The following is a 21,169-nucleotide window of genomic DNA, read 5'->3' as shown; positions in this document are numbered from 1 at the left end:
CAGCGATATCCTGAGAGGCTTTCCAAGCAAAGCGACGAGTAAATGTCTACGGGGTTACGGTAGACTTAACTCAATCTGCTGTGAAGCTACAGGTGACCGCATCATTAGCGATCAGCGAGCTTACAGGTCAGCCTGGCTGTGAGTTGGTACGACAAGCTGCTAATCCATGCCAAGCATTTCAACTGTGGGCGTTTACTTCATAAATACCTGGATAATAACAGCTGACTTCACAACAGAGACAACTATATATATATATATAAAAACACATGCACAGTTTATTTTAAACCAAGTGTCTCTCAAAGTAGAACTTTTAAACGTGCCAACCTTCAGTAACATCCAAATCCCTCCACCGCCTTTTTAATTCTTCCTTCCTGCTCAGTTAAGCCTATTTTATAAACACATACAAATCTGCTTAAATTAAGTAGCAAAGATCCACACCCAACATTAATTACATGTTTACTTTTTGTATCTCGGTTCCTACTGAAATTGAGGGCAAACAAAAATTGCTTCCCATCTGAATTTTCCATCATTTTGAATGGCTCGAAAGTGAACTCCAGTTCCAAAGCCAATATTTGCCAAAGTATTCATCAGATTTAAATAAATCAAAAATCTGAAATAGAGCATACAATGAAAATAAGCTAGCAAGAAAGATGGGGAAAAAATAATAGAGAATAATCCGGTGGCACGACTCACTCTTTGTCCTCTGTCCTTTGATGCAACGACTAAATAAGTGTCTGAACGTTTCCAAAACTCTGTTGATTTCCAGACACACTGACTTTTAAGCACAGGCGCCTGTGACCTCATCTGGGTGCTCAACCACTCAGTTTCTTATACGTCAGCGTGAAAACCACACGCTGTGACATAACAACTGCCCAACCACTTCACTGTTCGCGAGAGACAAAAGAGAAGCCGACCGTCGCGCTGTGAGTGGTCTTTAGTGTTACCACAGTAAATGATGCCATATGCCAGACTGTGATTACAGAGGTTATAACAGAAAAAAACTGCACCAAATTATAATTAGCCAAGTATCATTAAACCCAAAGGATAATACCACCCTCATTACCAAACTCATCAGGACGTTTCAAAGGAAAACAGTTTACACCTCATCAGTTTATTATTTACATTTTAATGAGATAAAAATGAACTCAAATGTATTTCGCCCATATGACCCTTTCCTCATGTTGAGACGAACGTTAAATCAATATCTCAGTGCAAGAACGCTCAGATAGCTGTGTGTGTGTGTCTGTGGCAAACATATGATCAATGGCGAATACTGATAGCACTCGGTTAATTCATGAATATGCCGTAAACAACACTAAAAGTCACATTACGTTTGCTGCTAAAGACTTTGTTTCCCTCATAACCACGAGTACAGCAAATCACTGAGGTGTGTATGGGCCAACACTTCACCAAGCCTCCGTTTTACAAAACATGGTCTTTAGAGTAATTACCAGCAGTAATGCAACAATCAGATCACTATTATCACAAAGACTATGCTCTAAACTTTTTGATTGTTTGGTTTCCCAATTAGGTTTTACATGTTTGCCTTGGTTACTCTCAAATTAGTGCTTCTGTGTTGTCTGAATCCACATTTAAATAAATAACATCTTGTGAATCTGCGTCACAGCAAGGGCACTTATTCTACAAGTGCAGATCAGGGACTGAAAGCAAATGTTTTCAATCTTAACTATGTTGCCTGGTATTTCCAGTAAAATCTACATGTTTATAACACGCATGCATAAACTGGAATGACAAAAGGAGCCTGTATCATATCAGCAAAAAGAGATTAATGGTTAATACTGTGTTATATTCTAATAGGACAGTTATCATATGAGATACAGCATTTAGGCAAACAGGAGCACAAAAGCAGCTGAATTCTCTTTGTACACGGTGAATTACAGCATCTGGATGACACAAAGCTTTCACCACAGGCTGAATAACACAGAGGAAGCAGGAGCCCTGACATTTAAACATGTCTACTTAATGACCTTGACAGAGACCTATGGAATAAGAGTCAATGTATTATTAATTCAAATATTTTTTTTAAAACAGTGTGAGAGCTTTGGGACCTCTGTTTGAAGTCCACAGGTGCTCAAAGTAGAGGGGACAAAGACAGGAAACAAAATGGTGGAAATGTTCACCTCTGGAAAGTAAGAGCTGTATAAATCCAGAGCCTGCAGGATGTTGAGAAATAGAAAAACACCTTCGTGTTTCAACTAACACCTCTTCAGTATGTGCCCTTCCTGAATGAAGGAGTGTATTTTTACCTCTAATTGTGTCGGTGTTCACCACTTTGCTTTTTAGTTAAGAAAATATGTATGACATTGTTTCAGCATTTTAAAAATAAGTATCCATGACATCTCAGCTGTGGTTTAGACTTAAGTGTAGTTGTTCACAAAGGATAGAGTGTGTTTTATTATCATCTCCACTAATAAGATGTATTTTCATTGTAAAACCCATCTGGCACATGTGTGATTTATCTACTTCTTCTGACTTCCTGCAGCAATGTCAGCATTAATGCGTCATACAACACTTCCATGATGTTTTCTACTACGCAGGTTAACAGGAGTTTTCCCTTTCGCAGTTCAGTATTTCTAATACATGCATTTCATTAAGACGCTTGTACAGTCCGGCAGCGCTCACTCAACTTGAAGACACCACTGAAACATCTCATTGTGCACAAACAAGCAGTCTGTCACACACTTTACTTTCAGAACAATGTGCACTGTGTATTTGAGACGTGCTGTTTTCATTCGGTACATGTAACTGCACGCAACGGGGCTCCACAAACCCTGTTTATCCAAAATGATTAGCAGCTCGATGTTGCCTCACTGGAGAGGTACAATTACAGTGTACCGGAGGCACGAACAACACAAGGAGGCCAGTTTCCATAATGAAGCGCACTTAATTCTATGCATAACAGCTCAGTTACACTTTAGCTGAAATGAAGCCTCCAAAAAGATACTTTCCACAGAAAGTTAGTATTCACATCAATCTTGATGATGTTTCATTAGATTAAAGAGTGCACAAGAATGAAATGTAGACCACAGCAGGTCAGCCCAGTCTAGCCCAACAACATCAGCTGTGTTTTGCATCGATTACTTCTGATGTCAAAGTTCAGTCCTAAAGGAATCCACGCGCCACAGCCTTCACAACAGCTGATATATCAGAGTATTATGTTAAAAGTAAAGGAAAAGTGTGCATGGGTAAACAGCAACACGCACTGCGCTTAAAATACGCGGTTTGTAGGGAGCAGAGTTTGACTGCAGCAACGTTACCGCTCAGGGAGGAGGACAAACTTCTCTCGCGCAGGCCTGTAACCCTTTAATGTTTCTGAGCTGAAGTTAAGAGGTTTAAACACATCAGCTGGTGGGAGTAACGCTGGGAGTTCGCGGTCGGTGGACTCACCTCACCCGTTTAAGTCCGTGACAACAACACGTTAGTCATAACTCGGGCTGGAGCTGATCCGATGATGGTGATGACTCCTCCGCTTGACAAATATGTCTGAAACTGTACCGCGCCGTGATTAACGTAAACTTGACACCGCGGTAGGCTGACCTGCTCCGTCTCTCACACAGGTGCCTCCCCCTTTTTCTCTCTCTCTCTCCTCTCTCTCCTCTCATCCACCCCTGACGAACATTTCCGAGCTCGACTTGTGCCACATTTTTTTTTACTACTCGCTCCGACCGAGCGGTGTGGATCACGACCACCACAAATTTTTCGCAGGAACAAACACAGAAACCGGACGCGGCGCAGTCGACGTCACGTCGGCATGTGTAAGGGAGAGATCCCCCTTTCTCCTCCTCCTCCTCCTTCTTTCGAGCCGACACACACAAACTGACAGCAACCGGGATCAATAAGACAACATACCGTCCTGTCCTGTGTCAGTGTCCCGGTAGCGCTGTACCAAAGCCGGGAACACGGCAAACTCGGCGACCACGCAGCACAAACAAGTCAGAAAATACGAGCTAGAGCAGACGGGAAACTTACAATCGGCTCAACTTACCAGCTTCCTTTTACATCCTGCTCGACCCGGCTCCTTGTTGTCTCTCACCGCGGTGTTAGAACCGACGACGGCACGGTGAAGCGACTGAAAAATTGATAAGAGAGAATTGCTGGTTATAAATAGTCATGATACCCCTCTGGTGTACCGCTGAGTGGTCCGTACAAGCCCCAGGAAATACGTCACGGCCGTGGACAAAGTGGAGACGTTAGAGCAACACCTACTTACCGGCCAGCAGCGCTGATACACTGCCACCTGCTGGCCACAGGCGGCACAGCACCCTCATCCTGATACCGAGGCTGAGGCTGGCAGCTGCCAAACAAGCGATTTACTCCCAGATGGGAAATCATTTTTATAGTAAAAACACTTCATAGATGCCCAATATGATGCTGACTGCACGCCAAAAAACGTCATCCTGAAGTTGTTGTTGCTAGTACAGACACACATAATTTTTCTTAGGGCCAGATCAACCTGTTTGGGGGCCCCCAAAAAATATAATGAACGTACCAAAAGTGAAAGTACCCATTTTATACAATTGCCCATTTCAGAATCACATATATTACTGGATTGTAATTAGTGATGCATTAATGTGTACATCACTTTCAGCTCATTTTAATTACTTTATATACCTCTGTGTAGCTTCACCTATATTTCGTAATTTATTAGTTGATATAACTAATGTTGGCAAGTAAATGTAGTGGAGAAAAAGTACAACATTTGTCTCCAAAATTTAGTGAAGTAGAAGTAAGTAGCAGAAAATGGAAATACTCAAGTAAAGTACAAATACCTCAAAATTGTGCAGTTCTGGAGTAAAAGTTTCAACACTGCAGCCTACACATGGCAACTTCATTATCTCCCAGAGCAACCAATGGTCTACTGCTATGCTGGAATAATAGTATCTGAACCCAGGTTTTCGGTGCGTCAGACAGTTTGTGATTATTTGATGGTAAAACCCATCTTTAATTAGAAATATGCACCATGTGGGCTTCCCTGGCGGCCAACCATGAACCGCAACCTGGTTTGGGTCCATTCCCCATCTCTCTCTCTCTCATCTCATTTCCTGTCATGTCTCTGCTGGATCTCTCTGATAAGAGCATAGCATTCTCAAAAAGTAATCATTTAAAATAAGAATAACTGCTAAAATGACAAAACTATTATTATAACTTTATTTTCACAGGGCCACAAACGTAACTAATAACCACCCTCATTGATAGTGTACTTTAGTGGATGGAGTTCCTTAACAAATGTTCAATGAATTAAATGACTGAAAAAATCAATTAGCAGGCAGTGAACCTGGGGCTCTTGGGGCCCCTGGAGGTGTGGTGTTCTGAGGCAGTGGCTCGCTTTGTCTGGTTGGTAATCCAGCTTCTTTCCTTCTACATCCTCCTACATTTTGCTGAGGCCACCTGTGGTCCCTGGATCCCATTTAAGAACCTTAAATTATAATATAGACCAAAGTCTGTCAGTATCCTGAAGGGGGATCTGTTTTATTCATCAAGCTTTAGGTCGTTTTTTGGAAATCTTAAAACACATAAAGGTACTTGAACATAACAAATGTAGTTTCCTTGTCACAAATCCTGAAAGCTGTATAGTGCACCAGTTCTGTAATATGAATGCACAGGTTGACCGTTGACTGAAAAACACCTGCATGCAGGAGCATCAAGAGGGATTAGTGAATCCTCAGATTAACAGATACAGCAGGCCAGTCAATGAATTATTCTTATATCAAAGTTTACACCTTACTGTTACATCTCTTATGTCAACAAATAAAAAAACACATTTTACTTATACTACTCAAATAATGTCAGTTTATATTCGATAGAACATACAGGAAGTATAAAAGACGCTACCAGAGAGGACAGGTATTGTTCTTTGAAAGGATTCATACATCAAATCTGCTGCATTTCTGAAAGAAATTAGTAGGTAGGCTGGTTACTGAGTCAAAATAAATGTGAAAAAGATTCCAAGGCCACATATGGTCCACAGTGTCTGTATTTTAAGGGAAAAGATTCAAGAAATCTAGATGTTATTTAGTTCAATAAAATATCATCTGAAGTTTGTTTGCTTGATCACACATCCTGTAAAGTTCTGTCAAATACACGTTAATCATCATGTTGCTTCCTCCTATCGTTCTAACAAAAGAGTATTATACATAGTACAACTACATACACTTATTTGCATATTGCCAAGCGGATAGCTCACATAAAAATGAAACGTGCAGCGGAGCACAATCAAGAGCAATGCAAATCAAAGAAACAACACACAGGGGGAACAGAACAGTTCAAAATATTTATTCGAAGTACAAATATGATGATACCAAGGGAGGTCAAGGGGCAGTTAAACTTGTTCTAGCATTTTAAATGAGTTGCCATAACAAGAGGCACAGAGCCAGCGAGCGCTCAGTGAAGCTGCCTGCGTTCAGGGCTGCTGGAGCCGAGTTTCTCCCTGTGGAAGCAGACAAACAACAATTTATCATCACCTTATAAACAAAACATAAAAATCCTATTGGTTAGTGGTAACAAGTATTACCATAATAAAAGTGTATGTGCTCACAAACACATAACTATAACAGTCTCATAATGAAGGAGGTTATTAAAAGGGCATTTTATCGCCCTCCTTCATCAAGACACACCTCTCAGCTCCAGCAGGACGTCGCCTTCGTATCGAGCCAGTCCGACAGCATGTCTCTGCTCGGTGTCCAGCTCTGCCCACTGCTCCTCGGTGACAGCCCATGCCTGCTCCACGCTCAGCCACGACAACTGAACTGCCCTGAACACCACCTGTCACACATCCAACACAAATACTATCTCACTCCTACAGGACACTTTGAAAGAGGCACTCTGCGTGAAGAGATAACATCCTTTTGTCACCTTTTGATGTTGTGCTTTCCCCATTATTTTCAGAAAATGTTGATATAAGAAGCTAATTTTATGAACAAAAATATCTGTTCATGGTTGTTATAGGCTTTTTTCACAGCAGACATTTTGACGTGTCATAGTAGAAAAAGTACAGGCGTTACTAATACCATCAACGATGGCTCCGTTTCTTCCATCTGTCTGGGACAAGTCATGACAATGTGAGAGTGGACCAGCAATTCAGCCATCACTCTTTACACTTTATGATGCAAGAATTCTTACAGATTTATCTCAAAATTGAACAATTCAGTCAAATTTGCCATTGGTGCCACATGTAGCTGTACACCTATATCTAGCCTAAAATTATGGCTGAAACTCACTGCCATCTTTTTTGGTGACATCAGGGCGATGGCTCCAGGGGTGATTCCCTCCACTTGTTCCTGTACCAGAGCTGACAGCACCATGTCCTCCAGGCCCACTGGACAGAGACACAACCACTGTAGTCAGATAATTAATGTTCCTCATATCCAATCACGGGAAAAGTTTTCCTAAACCTTCATACCCTCAGGGATATTTTTAATTGTGCCTATCCATCCAAGAGCTGTCATTCCCTCCTCCCAGCCTCCTCCCTCTTTGGAAAAACAATTCTAGAAAAGTTTATACCCCCAGGGATATTGTGTTCTACTGTACCTGCCAATGTCCCAATTTCAGTGAAAACTTCTGGTCCCCAAGCGCTGACTGGACCAAAGGCCTCAGGTCTGGATAAACGGCTTGTTAACGCCTCCATCTGCTGTTCTGTGCATGGCAGCGACGTCTCCCGCAGGAACAGGACAGCCAAACTGCAGTTTGAGGAAAAAGATTCAGGACTTCATCCTCTTCTAAGGGAAAGCAAAATGTTTTCATGAGGTACCAGCCTCCTGTTAGTTAGCATCTGTAAGTGGATGTGAAATCAATTAATTACTCTCTGAAAACCACAAGCATGTAATTCTGTTAGGGGTTTGGAGGGATTCATCACTATTTATACTGCTGAGAATTACTACTATGTAGGTTCCCAAACGTACATACAAATTAGCAGCATTTGTCACCTCCTTTGGACTATTTGTCCATCTTTGTTTATGTTCGTCTTTGTTTTGATGCCATTTACCTGACATATTGGATCATTTTGCAGTGTCTGTTGGTTGTTTCATGTTGCTTTGAAAACTAGAGGTGCTGGAGGAAGTTGGATACATGTACGTGAGGTATTTGACTGACCTGAGGTTGTAGGGGCTCAGTCTTTTGATCTCTGAGGGATACAGACCACAGATCAGATGGCCACATGTTGCCAGATCAACAACTGTTAACTGCTCCACTTTCAGTTTGCGTCTCCGCATCACACCTAAAATCACTGCTCTCATCTGAAAAGAAAACAAAAAACAAATAGAAAGATTAAACACACACACTAAAGGACATGTTAATATCTTCAGGATGAGATTCTTACATTTACTTTACATCAGAATGAAAAAATTCAGAAGTTCACCTTTTTAGGGCTCCAGTCCGTCAGTGTCCCCAGATGTGCCAACACACCCGGATCAGCGAGACTGGTGTCGTGCAGCTCTCTTTCTCCCATCTCAGTCACCAGTGAGCCCAGAGCCAGCACCTGGTCTGCTCTCAGCTCTCTCACCGGACTGAAGGACTGGATTGAATGAAGAAGCATAAAAAGAAGATGTTAAAACACTACTCATGTTTGACCCCCTGTCTCTATCAGGTATCAGGGAAGCCCACATGGTGCATCAGATGTGACTTCCTGTTCATTGTTCTCCTTACTTTTTATCTTCAAACTTACATCCTACAGCTATATAAAACAAAAAACAAGGGATTCTCAGACATCACTGGTCAAACTTTGATAGCATTTTTAGGGATGATGCATTTTTACCAAGAATTGTCTGATGTTGAGATAAGATCTTAACTGCACCACAAGTCAGACTTTGAGGAAACATGATGTATATTGTTACTGATGGACCCAAATAGTGTCTGTACAATCTGTGGGAGAGGACATGTTGTTTTCTTACTTGTAAGGAGGAGAATAATGTGTGGATGCTAATAGGAAGAGCAGATAATAATCTGAGACTAAACTTCCTGTAGTCTTTAACAGGCAGAGTTTCACTGACCTGCCTGAGTTTCACCCATAATGCTCTGCGCTGCTCAGAGCTCATTGACGCGTCCTGAGCAAAAACTTCCACGCACTGTTTCAGATCCTCCTGCGACATACGGCTGAGCTGAGTGGCTGTCCAAGCTGAAGGAAATGTCCCTCTGATGTCTGCACAGCTTGGAACTGGCACTGCACCAAGAGACACCAGCAAATTCAAATAAAATCAGTGTAGGTCAGAAGTGGAGTGGTGCACTAACAGTCACTGGAAGATTACAGACCTTTTGCCCTCCTGCTCCGAGCTTTGACAATCCCTCGAATGAGACTCTGCGTCTGCCGCCTCAGTCGTTGCTGGTCCATACACTGAGTAACACAGACACCACCCACCACACTGTCCTCCCAGCGACTTTGACCCACCAGGACCTGCTCCACTGTGTCCTTATTCAACACTGTCTGCACAGGGGAAACACATCTTGTATATTCATGCTTGTCAGGATGTGTCTAAGAAATTTCAGTTAAAGTGCAAAGAAATAAATTATTTGCATGGGTTGATGCTTTTGAGTGCTTACCAGTGGGATGGAGTTAATCTGTTTTGATGAGAGAGAAAACACCAGTCTGCCCAAATGTTCGACATCCCCAACTTGCCATTTGGATGGCTCCCTGGTAAACAAGTACATATTTTACCATTACTGCTGGGGGGGTTTAGCTCAAAGCACCACTGTTGCAAAGTGCAGCCTCACAGAGGCTGTAGACTCTTAGTCTTGTTAGAAATTGTAACATGAGTTCATGAACAGCCACCCTGAAACGTTTCCTTGAATTTAAGAGCCATGCTCAGCGCTCAGCCTTAAAGTCAGAAAGCAGTTATCAGAAAGTAAGCCATTATATGACTGCATTATGTCTGCAGTTGTTTTTTGGTTGTAGGTGTAGCCCACAAAAAAACTTATTATTTGGCAGCACCTCTTGTCATATTTTTTACGTAGGTGTCATAACCATGACGTGCAGATTCCTGTTTCAGTTTTTAAAAAATGTTAACAAATGTGTAATTTCTCAAAATATTTTGTAAGATACATGTCATATAGCTGGATCACATGATTCTTTAAATTTCCAGCAGTTTTTGCTTGTACGTGTGTAGCCAATAAATAATTATTTTAAAGTAACGACTGAAATTAATCTCTCGACATATTATTAACGTGGGTGTCATAACCAGGACATGTTGTCATTTTCTCCAGCAGATTTGTTCTTTTACCCGAGCAAGTCTTTCTGAGTTAGCAGGGCACTAATATCTCTCAGAGCCTCTTTGGGAAGGCAGAAACTTCTCATCTCCTCCAGCCGCAGAGTCAGGGCTCCTCTGTCCACCAGAGCCAAACTATCCCGGTCCAAGAAAGGCAGTAAAGGCCCCAGAACGTCCAGAGTGGTGCCATCAATCTCCCCGTCGGCCTGAGAAGAGCCCTGCAGAGCACCACGTGCGGTCAGTGGAGCTAGATTACAGGGATTTCACACTGATATGACTTCACTTGTCTGAAAAGCAGTTGTGTGTGTGTGTGTGTGTGTGTGTGTGTGTGTGTGTGTGTGTGTGTGTGTGTGTGTGTGTGTGTGTGTGTGTGTGTGTGTGTGTGTGTGCTCGCTTGAGAAGCCTGAACCAACAAATGTAGTTTGCTCTTTCTGTCCCATTAATGTGTTAATACAAATCAAATATATGACTCACCATCACTGACGCAAGCCCTGATTTAATTTAACCAGAAATAGCATGTCCGAGTTCCAATTTGCTCATGGTGCCAGTTTATCATTTAAATTTTCCTGAGATTCATTTAACATTTCTATTTTTACTTAATGATGTTTATAAATTAAATGGCAACTGGTTTCTGATCACTCTTTTCTACGTAAAACAAATAGCAATGCCTCAACTCCAGCACATCATGGAGGGGGATGCAGTAAATGCAGTATTTGTATAGTTCATGTTGGGGTTTTACCAGCTCAGTTACGGCTTTCTCAGCTACATTCGTCTGCTTGTAATGTGGCAGTCTGAGGAAATCAGCAAAGTGTGCCTGAATGTGGTCCAGAATGGCCCTGAAGGATGCATTAGAGAGGTTCTCTATCATCGTCACACTGGAAAAGAACAGAGCAGAGGTGTAAAGGTGGTCATCTTTGGATAAACTGTGAAATATTTATTTAAGGAGCGAAATGCATGTTTAATAAGGAGATACTTAACGGTAACGTTGCAGCAAACCCAGAGCTCAAAGCGTTGAGGTCGAGGTCAGGTTGTTTCCTCAGTTCATCTACGACACATTTTCGCTGGTGACACAGCCAAAACACATCTGAACTTGTTAGAATTAAACATAATGTTTTGTTGTAATTTAACAACAAACTAATGAATCATGGCTGCGTATCAGAGACTGTGATAATAAGTCTGAAGGGTGCTGAAGTATTTGCGCCTCACCAGAGCAGGTCTCGTGCCTCCAGGCAGCTCACTAATGAACTGAAGCAGCTCTGCAAAATCTGTATCATTGCTCCAAAGCCTCAAACAGTCACAAGTCATCCCACTGGCAATATGACCCAGATCCCTGCAAGAAGAAGAGGTCATTATTTACATTGTTTATTGAGTGAGTGTCTGACCTGAACATAAACTGTGACTGGATCTGTTTGTGTTGAGTCTTCACTACAGTTTACAGGTCATAGATCTGAATGTTTTGGTGCAATACATCCAACTCACGTGGCCTTCTTGCTGGTGATGTTTTTAAATTCGAGGATCTTTTTGAACAGAAGCTGAGCCTGTCCACACAGAAAAAACATTTTGACTGTGGTTTAACTTTTGTATCAAAGAAGCTAAAATAAATTGTAGCAACTATAAAAGACAGTATTTATTTTGCATGTTTTAGCCCCTTAACTACAAATCATATATGTTTAATGTAATTGTAAGTTGATTTTCATTCTGTCCTGAAAACAGCTGAAACCATTGGCTGCCTATAAAGCAAAAGGTTATTAAAAAAATCTATGAGCTAAAACCTCAACCTAAGTCATATCTTGTCAAAAGAGGAAGGCAAGAGAGGGCATTCTAAGGAAAACTGAAAAGGTTGTTTATGCTGCACAACTGATGTTTTGATACGTCATTGTCTGTAAAAAAAAACTGCTCACTATTGGGATCCCTTCAAAATAAAATGACAAACATTTAAAAGCCAGCCTTCAAGCCTATGGGGGGAGTGAGTATGTGATGCTGAGGAGACATTTTCAATGACTGGTCAAATTGCTGTGAAAGTTGAAATTCCTGGTATTTGGCATCCTGGATATTTATGGTTCACAGAAGATAGATGCTTTCGTTCACCCATGTTTTCAATGATCCCGTCACCCTTCCTTTAACGCCAGCACTCGGCAAAACGTTCATGTTTCCCAGAGGATGAACCCTTTCCATTTGTAACACTTTCTTTTTGTGCCACTCTCAGACCAAGACTGGACAACTGCATGCAAAACGTCTCAGACTTTAATAGCAGCTTGTTGCAGTGTTTGTAATGAATATTGAAGCTTTGGGGATCGCTTCAAACTTTTACTTTTATTAAAAACCAGTTCAGCTCCAGCTACACTGTGAAAAATGACCAGACTGGGGTAAATGGGTGCTATGACTGTATCACATTAGATATACCATCAGTGGCATCAGTTTCAAGTTCAAACCAAAATCACTCTGATAACTGTCGAACTGACTGATTTGAGGAATAACAAGGGTGTTTAATTACCAGTAATTACAATCTCGCAAAATATTCCTCAAACTGACTATAAAATGATTTTTACAAATGTTTAATCACACAAATATCACAAGGTATTGAAGCATTTAACTTGAGGGTTATTTAAATATAATATTTTAGGTTTAATATTCAGTGTCACAATATATTTCAGTGCAGCTACTAACTGAAAAGGGCAGTCTTTATTGATTTGACTCAGGTCTTGTTAGACCGAGAACAGGTGGTGAAAGACACTCTTGGCTGTGACAAAATCCCTTTAAGGTAGCCATTATTAATTTATGCTACACTCTGCCACACCATTGTACGACATCCAAATTAATTAGCTTGATGGCGCTTGACGTGTATGGAGTATTAATATCCTGAAAGGCTCATCTGAAGCATATCCAATGAGTTGCAGATTAATGGGACCGAAAAAAAAGAGAAGCTGGTAACATTTTCTTCTGCAGTCAGAGAACTGCCAACTTATTGTTGTTATCTCAACGCAGCGTTAAACCGCACACAAAGGTAGATTAAAGTAAAATGTGCACCTGCTGAGGCGACCAGTGTACGTCACTATACAGGCCAAAATCTCTCAAGATTGTTTCTCCATTGAAGGCTTCCATCAGCTTCCTCAGAGGGACAAATGGTAATAGGCAGTTTACCTGCTGAGTGATGTTCTGAAAGTTTCTGTGTAGAGCCTGTTGACATACAACAACAACAGCAAAACAAAAAACACTGTAAATTTAAACCAAGAAGCCTTTAAAGGCCCTTTAGAAAACACAAAGCAGGTTTCACACATGTGGATCAAATGGACACTTTCTTGAAACCCTAGCACCAGATTAGCTAGATTGATGTTACTCAGGCCACAGTTGTTTTCAGTTAATGAGATATTTTCCAATACGTTTAAGGCGTCTCACACATTCTGCAAGACTAAACAGGATGATGTTGAATCATATAAACTGCCAGAATATATCCACCTCAAGTCACAGCAAATTATAAAAAGGGATGAAAAGATAAGAAATGTTGTAAGTGATGCACTGACGACAAACAATAGCACCATCACCTCCTGCATTGCGTTGTACAGCATGGCTCTGTGGCCAGGCTTAAGCTCAGTTAGCAGCATTCTCCAGCACTGGCAGTGGGCAGCTTCACTGATCTCAGGCCACTGGAGGTCTCTGAGCACAGCAGGGGAGAGGCCAGAGTGTAACGGCTTCAGTCTGCACAGTTTTTCCATGGTGAGCTGGCGAGGGAGAGAGAAACACAGTGGTGAAAGCGCTGTTGGCTGAAATTCAGCAAAAATATTTTGAAAATGTCTACTTACAGTGGTGTCCTTGGAAATCTTGGATAACATTTGAAAAGCCTGAGGAAATCATTTAAAAATTAACAAGAGTGCATACAAAAATATTCATTTTTTAAGAAGTTCAGTATTTTTGGATAAAGGTCACATATTTCATCAATGTTTATCCTCTTCTTCTCTCTAGAAATTTGGTAGCTAATTTCTTGTAGATCTACAAGAAATTAGCTACAGTTACAGCACATATAGTCATGGTAAGTTTTTCTTTTTTGTGAAAAGAAGTGATGCATTATAGTTCCATGTAGCATCTTGGAGAAAAATGATTGCTTTGACATTTCTTTCATGGAAATGAAACTGACTCATTTTCTTACATTTTCAGTTACACTTGAAACCTATGGAAGGTAGAAGACAAGACACGCTTACTTATATCTAATAAAATAAAACTTCACCTCAGGATAAGAATGACAAGAAGTTACAAGTGGAACAAATTCCCTGCTGACCTGTGCTGGGGAATATCTGTGTAATCCTGGTTGTGAGAGGATTTCCAGGAGCTGTTGTGAGGGAAGTGACAGCAGGAAGGAAGCTCCTAACTGAGGTAACAGACCACTGAGGGCTGACAGCTCTGGGGGGGCCATGCTGCTGACGTTCAGGTTCTGAACAGCTGGTATCAGCCAAGAGGACAGCTGTCCGTGAAACAGTTAAACACAGTCAGCCAGACATTGCGTGCAACAACACAAAAAAAAGATTTTCTGTAGTGGACTAGAGAGCATGTGCTGCTTACCCTGCCTCTGGCACTGATGAACCCCTTGGACACGCAGTGAGCCAGCTGCTGCCAGAGAGCCGAGGACACAGCTGAGTCCTGAAGAAATGAACCCAGGTCCAGTGGATCCAGGTAACATGCAAGGACTCCTAACCTGCAAAAAGACATTATCTGTCTCTTTTTAGGATCTTTTTTTGGCATTGTTGCCTTCATTGTACAGCCGACAGAATAGAGGCAGAAAGGAGATGAGGAGAGAGATATACCTGGTATAGCACCACACATCAATACCTACAAACAAACAAACTACTCGTCGATGCCAAGCAGTCATGATCTTGGATGTCAAGAAACAACCTCCGTAAGGGGTCATGTCAACAACAATATGATCACATTTAGTTAAATGCTTCAAAGTGATCATAAAGACAGACAAACACATATAAACATGAAGTGTCTAGGTCCCACCTCAGTATGTTATCACTGGTCAGATTCTTCTTCTGCCTGAAGAGGGTGCGGAGCACATGGCGCCCCCTTACACCATCCAGACTGCCGTTGCCTAGCAACTCTACCAGAGGAGTAAGCTAAAGGAGACCACAGATTAAGAGTTGAAACAAACTAAAAAAACAACTACACACAGATGGGTGACAAATTACAAGACAAGTGTCTTTTTAAGGTGGCGGTTTGGTGTTTGATGATGGTGGTGGAGAGCACTTTTCTCCCATAAGGGAGTGAGTTGAGATCTGGTGACATGTGAAAGACATGTGAAGCTTATGATTCACATATTTTTTACACTCATTAAACCATTTTGTGAAAGGTTTTCCCTTTCATGTGTCATCTGTATATGTAAGAACCCAATCAATGGCTTTAGTAATCATGTGCATCATTATGCAAAGATCTTTATCAGCAAAATGGCCTCCAACCTGTTGTGATGTCAGTAGCCGAAAATGACTGACTGGGAGGTAAGGCAGAAGTGGGAGGATAGAACTGAGAAAGTACGGTGGCCACGTAGGGACGTCGCCCAGCACACTCGACTGCAGGAGTCTCTTTACAAAGGCCTTTTTCTGCAGCGACTTCATCCCCGAGCTGTGGTCACGAATGGCTGTCAACCTAAAGAGCAACACAGAGGCTGTGAGCATCAGGACAGTCAGATATATCAAACTAAATGCTATCGTTTCATGGGTCAGCAACTCACACGCTGTCGTTGACTATCAGAGAGGCTGGGAAGCTCATGATGTCAGAGACAGACATGAAGGGAATGAACTGAGACAGGTCCACAAACAATTCTGGGGTCACTCGGGGGAACTTATGGATGAAAGCAGCAGTCATTGTTTCCATGGCCTGCAACTCTTTTTGAGAGGCCTGACAGAGAAAACAAAAGAGCAGGACAGAAACTGATGTGTATTCAATGTGGCCCTCTTTAACTATGCATTGCCTGTGCCATAGATTAAGATAGCACAAGAGAGTGCAATAGAGTAGAACTGTAGTCAACAGAATTGCACATTGTAATAAGGGATGAGGGCTTTTACCTGCACAGTCAGCTTGATAAAAAGTGTCACTAATGGTACATTCTGTGTTTTGTTGGGAGTTTAAGAACAGACCTGGCCAGTTTCAACTTGTAGCTGGTCCCAACTTTGATGCATATGGGAGAGAAATCTCTTAACAGCATCTTTCTCAGCAGACATCACTAGAGTGCGAATGCTGTCTCTTGGCATCTGGAGGTACTCCTGGTGAGATAAAGTGATTCACCTAAATGTAAAGTTCAGTGAGCTGATCTGTTGGGAAAAGGTTAAACGTGAATGTAGCTGCACAGGCCAGTACCTGCAGCAGAACCCTTAGAGCAGATGAGTTGTCGTCCCGCTGGATGAGGTCCCACAAGACGGGCTGATGCAACAGCAGAAATAAGTTATTCACTCTTTGTTCTGTGTGTGTGTGTTTGTGTGTGTGTGTGTGTGTGTGTGAGTGTGTGTGTGTGTGTGTGTGTGTGTGTGTGTGTGTGTCAGTCAGTCAGCCATCTTACACTGAAGCAGCTCAGTAGGTCCTCTTTGAGAGTGGCGTTGCGCTCTCTGCGGAGGAAGACTCCCACCGTGTGAAGGACGCTCATGGAGGCTTCTGGCTGCAGTGTGGTCCAAGAGGTGTTGTCAAGGAGACTGGAGAGGAGGATGGCCTGTCCCAAACCTTGTCTCGCCTCTCTTTCCCCCTCGTCCAGACCTGAAGAAAGGCCCACCACGAAGTCCAGGACTCGCAACACATATCCCAGCGCCACTAAAAACCCTTCCCGCTCCCCTCCCTCGACCTCGCACACACTCAGCTTGTGTAGGACTTCCACCAGCAGAGGAGCCGGGTCCACACACAGCTGCGATGTGTCAAACTCATATGGCGCTGGGAGCATGTCAAAGAACCTCTGCAGGAAGCACTTCCTGCCCTCCAGTTCTGCTTGCAGATCAGCACAGAAATCAGCAAACTGAGGCATCGATCTTAGCAGCTGATTGTAGAGTGTGGCGTTTAGACAAATGTACTCTCTCAATCCATGTGTCTGTCCACAGAGGTCCAGGAGGGTGGTGTTGATGAAATGATGCACAGCCCACTCCCTGTACTGACAAGTGTCAACATGGGAGAGGTTTTGTATTTTGGAGCAGTACGCTGCGGCCCAGCTGCCCTCTGGCAAGGATTGGTGCGAATCAGGGGACTCTTTCCCACATAAAGCTGAGATTAGGACAGAGTTGTTGGGCAGGAAGCAGTGTCTGAAAGCCTGGGCACTCAGCGACCTGGTGCCCAACTGTGCCAGACAGTTCTCGTCGAGTCCTGGACTTCCAATCGCCTCACCTGACAGCTGCACACACAGGTCGTCTATGCTTGTCTGGTTAAAAAATTGGTAGTCCTTTGTCAGTGCAGCCTGCAAATATATAAGTTAGAATAAGTTAAAATGAAGTAGAAGGAATTGTGAGTACAAAAAACAAGCAATGCACAACAATGTACATAGCATGTCCGCAGTCACAGATATTCACAGAAGTTCAGAAATCTAAAAGTTCACAGAAAACACTCTTGAAAACAGCGATCCATTACCTGATGTGCTCTCTGCAGCCAGAAAGAGGAGTTGGCACACACCGTGTTGTTGAATTCATGGGCAAAGAACTCACTGCAGACATGAAGCCAAAGGAAATCCTCCTCGGCTGCAGACAGGTACCAAGCAGCATCAGAGCACGTGGCATGCAGGTCGAGTCCCATCTGGGCCACCGCAGGATCGACTGAGCCGTTCTCCCCTTCAAACAGTTTACAGTAGAGGAACACAGTGAAGTTGGAGACACCTGTCAAGCCTGGGATGGACTCATTACACGCTGCCTCCAGGATTTCTATGGAGGTGGCGTACTCCATCTCTCTCTGCTGGGTGCTGCTGTCTCTCCCTGTTGGTGGCTGGTTGACCTGGGAGAGACGAGGTGAGGTGGAGAGCTCATGAAGCTGTTTTTGTTTAGAGATTGTTCGTGAAGAGGGGGCTGTTTTTGGAGACGAGCGGGCTGGTGTAAGTCGTGATCTTAGTTCATCTTCTTCAGTGGAGGGGCAGGACAGGAAGGGGAGTGAGCTTGGGAGACCCTGGGACTCAATGCCTAAAGCCTGAGTGTTCCACGTCACATTATGTCTTATCCCCCTACACATGCATGGACACAACAATGGTAGAAATGTGAATCTGTTTTTGCTAACAATTTATTGTCAAATACATTGATTGCTGTGATATAGTCATATTCCTAAAATATCTTACCATAAGATCAGTTGCCTCAGGTCACCTTCGAAAAGACAAACGAAACGCAAATATTAACATAAAATCAAAGTGAATGAGTGGTGGAAAAAGGAAGTGGAAGCTCCTGCAGTAAACGACTATGCCTGATGTAACAGTGCAGCTCAGCTAACAATGCCCAAGATATTATGTTACTGACATCACTGAGGGGATAAAGAGATTAGCTGGGCTAACAACAGATGCTTTCACCGCCCAGGAAGATTATAAAGATTTTAAAGCAGTGTCCGTCGCTGTCACTGTCTCTCCTGTATCTTTCAGGTGAAACCAGGGCCAAACTTGTGAGGCTCTTAACAAGGGTATTTTCTTAGTGAGTAACACTAAATATAATCTAAACAATGCATGATTTACTTTGTTTGAAGTGACATGTTATTTAATTAAAAGCACATTTGTAGTATCATTGCTTTTCATTGCAAATAGTGCATTCACATACAGTAGCATCTGTCATGTGAACTACAATTGGAGGGTGCTCTGTCTTAATTATCTAATGATTCTACTATCAGATTGTGTGTATGAATGTATGTAAACACTGAATGACGCCTGTTGTTCAGTGGGATGAGCCAAGTTTTTAACAAAGCCTTTTGTCTAATGTTAACGAGTTAACATATGTTGTACATACTCACCAACTGAACACCGGCCCTGAGCGTTGGGCTGTGGCACGTCCACCAGGCTGCTGACATCATCAAGCAGCGCCATTGTAACTCGTGACACTTTTTTCCTCAGGTTGCCGTAGACAGAGCTACCCACCCTGTGCAAGAGGCCACTTCTTAGCCCATCCAAACTCTGCACCAGAGCTAGATTTTTCTGCGCCAAGTGGCCACCTCGCTCTCCTCCACCTGACCGTGATAACACCTGCAGCAGTAAACTTTGCATGGATTCTGGATCATCCTCTGTGGCCATCGTGTCTTCCAGAGATGCATTTCCAGACAACCCATCCTGCCTCATGGCCTCAGGAGGCAAGCTGAAGGGTTTTAAACGTCCAAACGCACTTGAGCCCCTACTGTGTTCAGCACCTTCCCCTGCCGGGTGTAAACTGACCACAGGCTTCCAGTTGCGTGTCTCTAGGAAACGCAGCAGCTGCTGAAGCCAGCTTACACTGAAGGCACAGTCGCTACGACCCTTTAGAGCACAGATGAAGCCCTGCAGGCCTGCGCTGGCCTGGCCATAGGTCCCACTGACCAGAGCCTGAAGCGCAGCTTCCAGCACAGCGCTCACTGTCCTCCAGTTCTGAGATAAGTAAGTCAAGAGGGGCCTTTGGGGCTGACGCTCTGATAGAGTGATCAGACTCTGCAGCAGCCCCAGCAGCCAGTCCCAGTGAGGGCTGCCCCTCAGGGACAAAAACCAGTCCTGCAGTCTGACGCTGGGTCGGGGTGGCACACGGCCGTTCCACTGGTTCAGCGCAGCGCTCCCTTCAGACTGGAGAAAGAAATGCAGCACCTTCTCCCACAGCTGCTCCTCATCTGACTGCGCCGGAGCCTCCTCCAGCTCAGCACCCATCTCTTGGAGGTACAGAGAGATGTTGTAGAGGAAGCCAGAGAGACGGTGCCTGTCGATTGGCTTGTTTAATGAAGGCAGGTTCTTGCTGGGAAGTAGGCCAAGTGTTTTGAGGCTCCCCATGATATTCCTCACCCAAGGGTGCACAGACTGGTCCTTGTTTGTTTCCGGAGGAGCTTTCTGAGGATTCCAACCACCTCCTGAACTCCATTTTGACATGATCTCCTTAAGAATGGTAACTCTCTGGTCCTCTTTCCCACCTCCTGAAAGAGTCCCATTAGAGACAGCTTGAGCCAGCATCATGTAATAAACACAGGTAATAATAAACATGCAGATATTGTATGTAGCAACATGTTTCGGTGGTGCACTCACCTGTCTTCTCAGGGGATCCTTGTCCCAGCAAAACGGCACAAACTACGATGCTTGTGAATCTAAGAGTGGCCATCCCTGGCCCTTTCTCTGCCATCTTCATCTCATGCCAGCATGCACAGTGACACGGTGGTGTCACATCTTTCTCTTCAGGCTGTCTTTCCTATTGATTTCACAACACACTGCGTTTAATCATGGTTCATTCATTTCCAGCGATAGGATGGATTGAAGGAGTAAAGTATCTCAGCGGAGAGGGGAGATTAAACCTTAATGACTGGCTACCACATCACTTTACCACTTTCACTGCATGGTTACTAAAACAAGTGTCAGTAATGTTCTTAACTCATAAAAACTATAAGACTATGAAGTGTCAAACGTAGGTCCATCTGTGATGCTGTTACCAAAGAAGTTATAAATGAGAGGTAAGATATTCAAACACACAGCTCTGACATCACAGTTTAACAAATATAGGAAATGATATGCCTGTGCCTGTTTGAAGTATATTTTTTTGTAAATTTCTTCTAATGTCAATCACTCACAATAATGAACATTTGAGAAATGATATGACTCACCAACGGTTACAATCCATTAATTTCCTTAAGTATCCTTTCAAGCATCTCTAACTCAGCGGTGTCAACACACTCGGAGCTGACCTCTTTCTGAGTGCCACTCTCTGTTTCACCATCACTCCGACTTTCTCCGCCTTTCACTCTCTCCTCCTGCACCCCTCCCACCTGCGTCCTCCTCTATCTCTCTCTGTTCTTTCAGCTGTTTGGGG

At 43.1% G+C, this 21,169-nt stretch overlaps 2 protein-coding genes across 2 annotated transcripts in view; both read right to left on the bottom strand.

Annotated features, from left to right (window-relative positions):
- Positions 1 to 3,510, bottom strand: part of furina (furin (paired basic amino acid cleaving enzyme) a) — a 73,751-nt gene extending 70,241 nt beyond the window's left edge. The window contains exon 1 of the mRNA XM_070903862.1: positions 3,409 to 3,510. The gene's annotated coding sequence lies outside the window, so the exon portion shown is untranslated. The remainder of the gene's footprint in view (positions 1 to 3,408) is intronic.
- A 2,849-nt stretch (positions 3,511 to 6,359) lies between these two features.
- Positions 6,360 to 20,494, bottom strand: LOC139283806 (stereocilin). Its single transcript, XM_070903850.1, has 29 exons — positions 20,395 to 20,494; positions 19,152 to 20,285; positions 18,496 to 18,520; positions 17,805 to 18,384; positions 16,759 to 17,634; positions 16,560 to 16,622; positions 16,340 to 16,465; positions 15,934 to 16,100; positions 15,662 to 15,848; positions 15,207 to 15,322; positions 14,769 to 14,901; positions 14,488 to 14,670; positions 14,015 to 14,053; positions 13,757 to 13,933; positions 13,242 to 13,391; positions 11,694 to 11,752; positions 11,421 to 11,544; positions 11,193 to 11,275; positions 10,954 to 11,089; positions 10,230 to 10,432; positions 9,553 to 9,643; positions 9,265 to 9,436; positions 9,006 to 9,175; positions 8,375 to 8,530; positions 8,110 to 8,252; positions 7,549 to 7,697; positions 7,239 to 7,336; positions 6,636 to 6,783; positions 6,360 to 6,448 (listed from the first exon to the last, which is right to left on the bottom strand). Exons 1-29 carry the CDS (start codon positions 20,492 to 20,494, stop codon positions 6,360 to 6,362), a joined length of 5,877 nt encoding a protein of 1,958 aa, XP_070759951.1.
- Between the last annotated feature and the right edge of the window lie 675 nt (positions 20,495 to 21,169).

The sequence above is a fragment of the Enoplosus armatus genome, chromosome 1 (genome assembly GCF_043641665.1).
Source record: "Enoplosus armatus isolate fEnoArm2 chromosome 1, fEnoArm2.hap1, whole genome shotgun sequence".
Lineage (NCBI taxonomy): Eukaryota > Metazoa > Chordata > Actinopteri > Centrarchiformes > Enoplosidae > Enoplosus > Enoplosus armatus.
The sequence above is the reverse complement of the archived record's forward strand: the minus strand, read 5'-3'. Positions and strand labels throughout refer to the sequence as shown.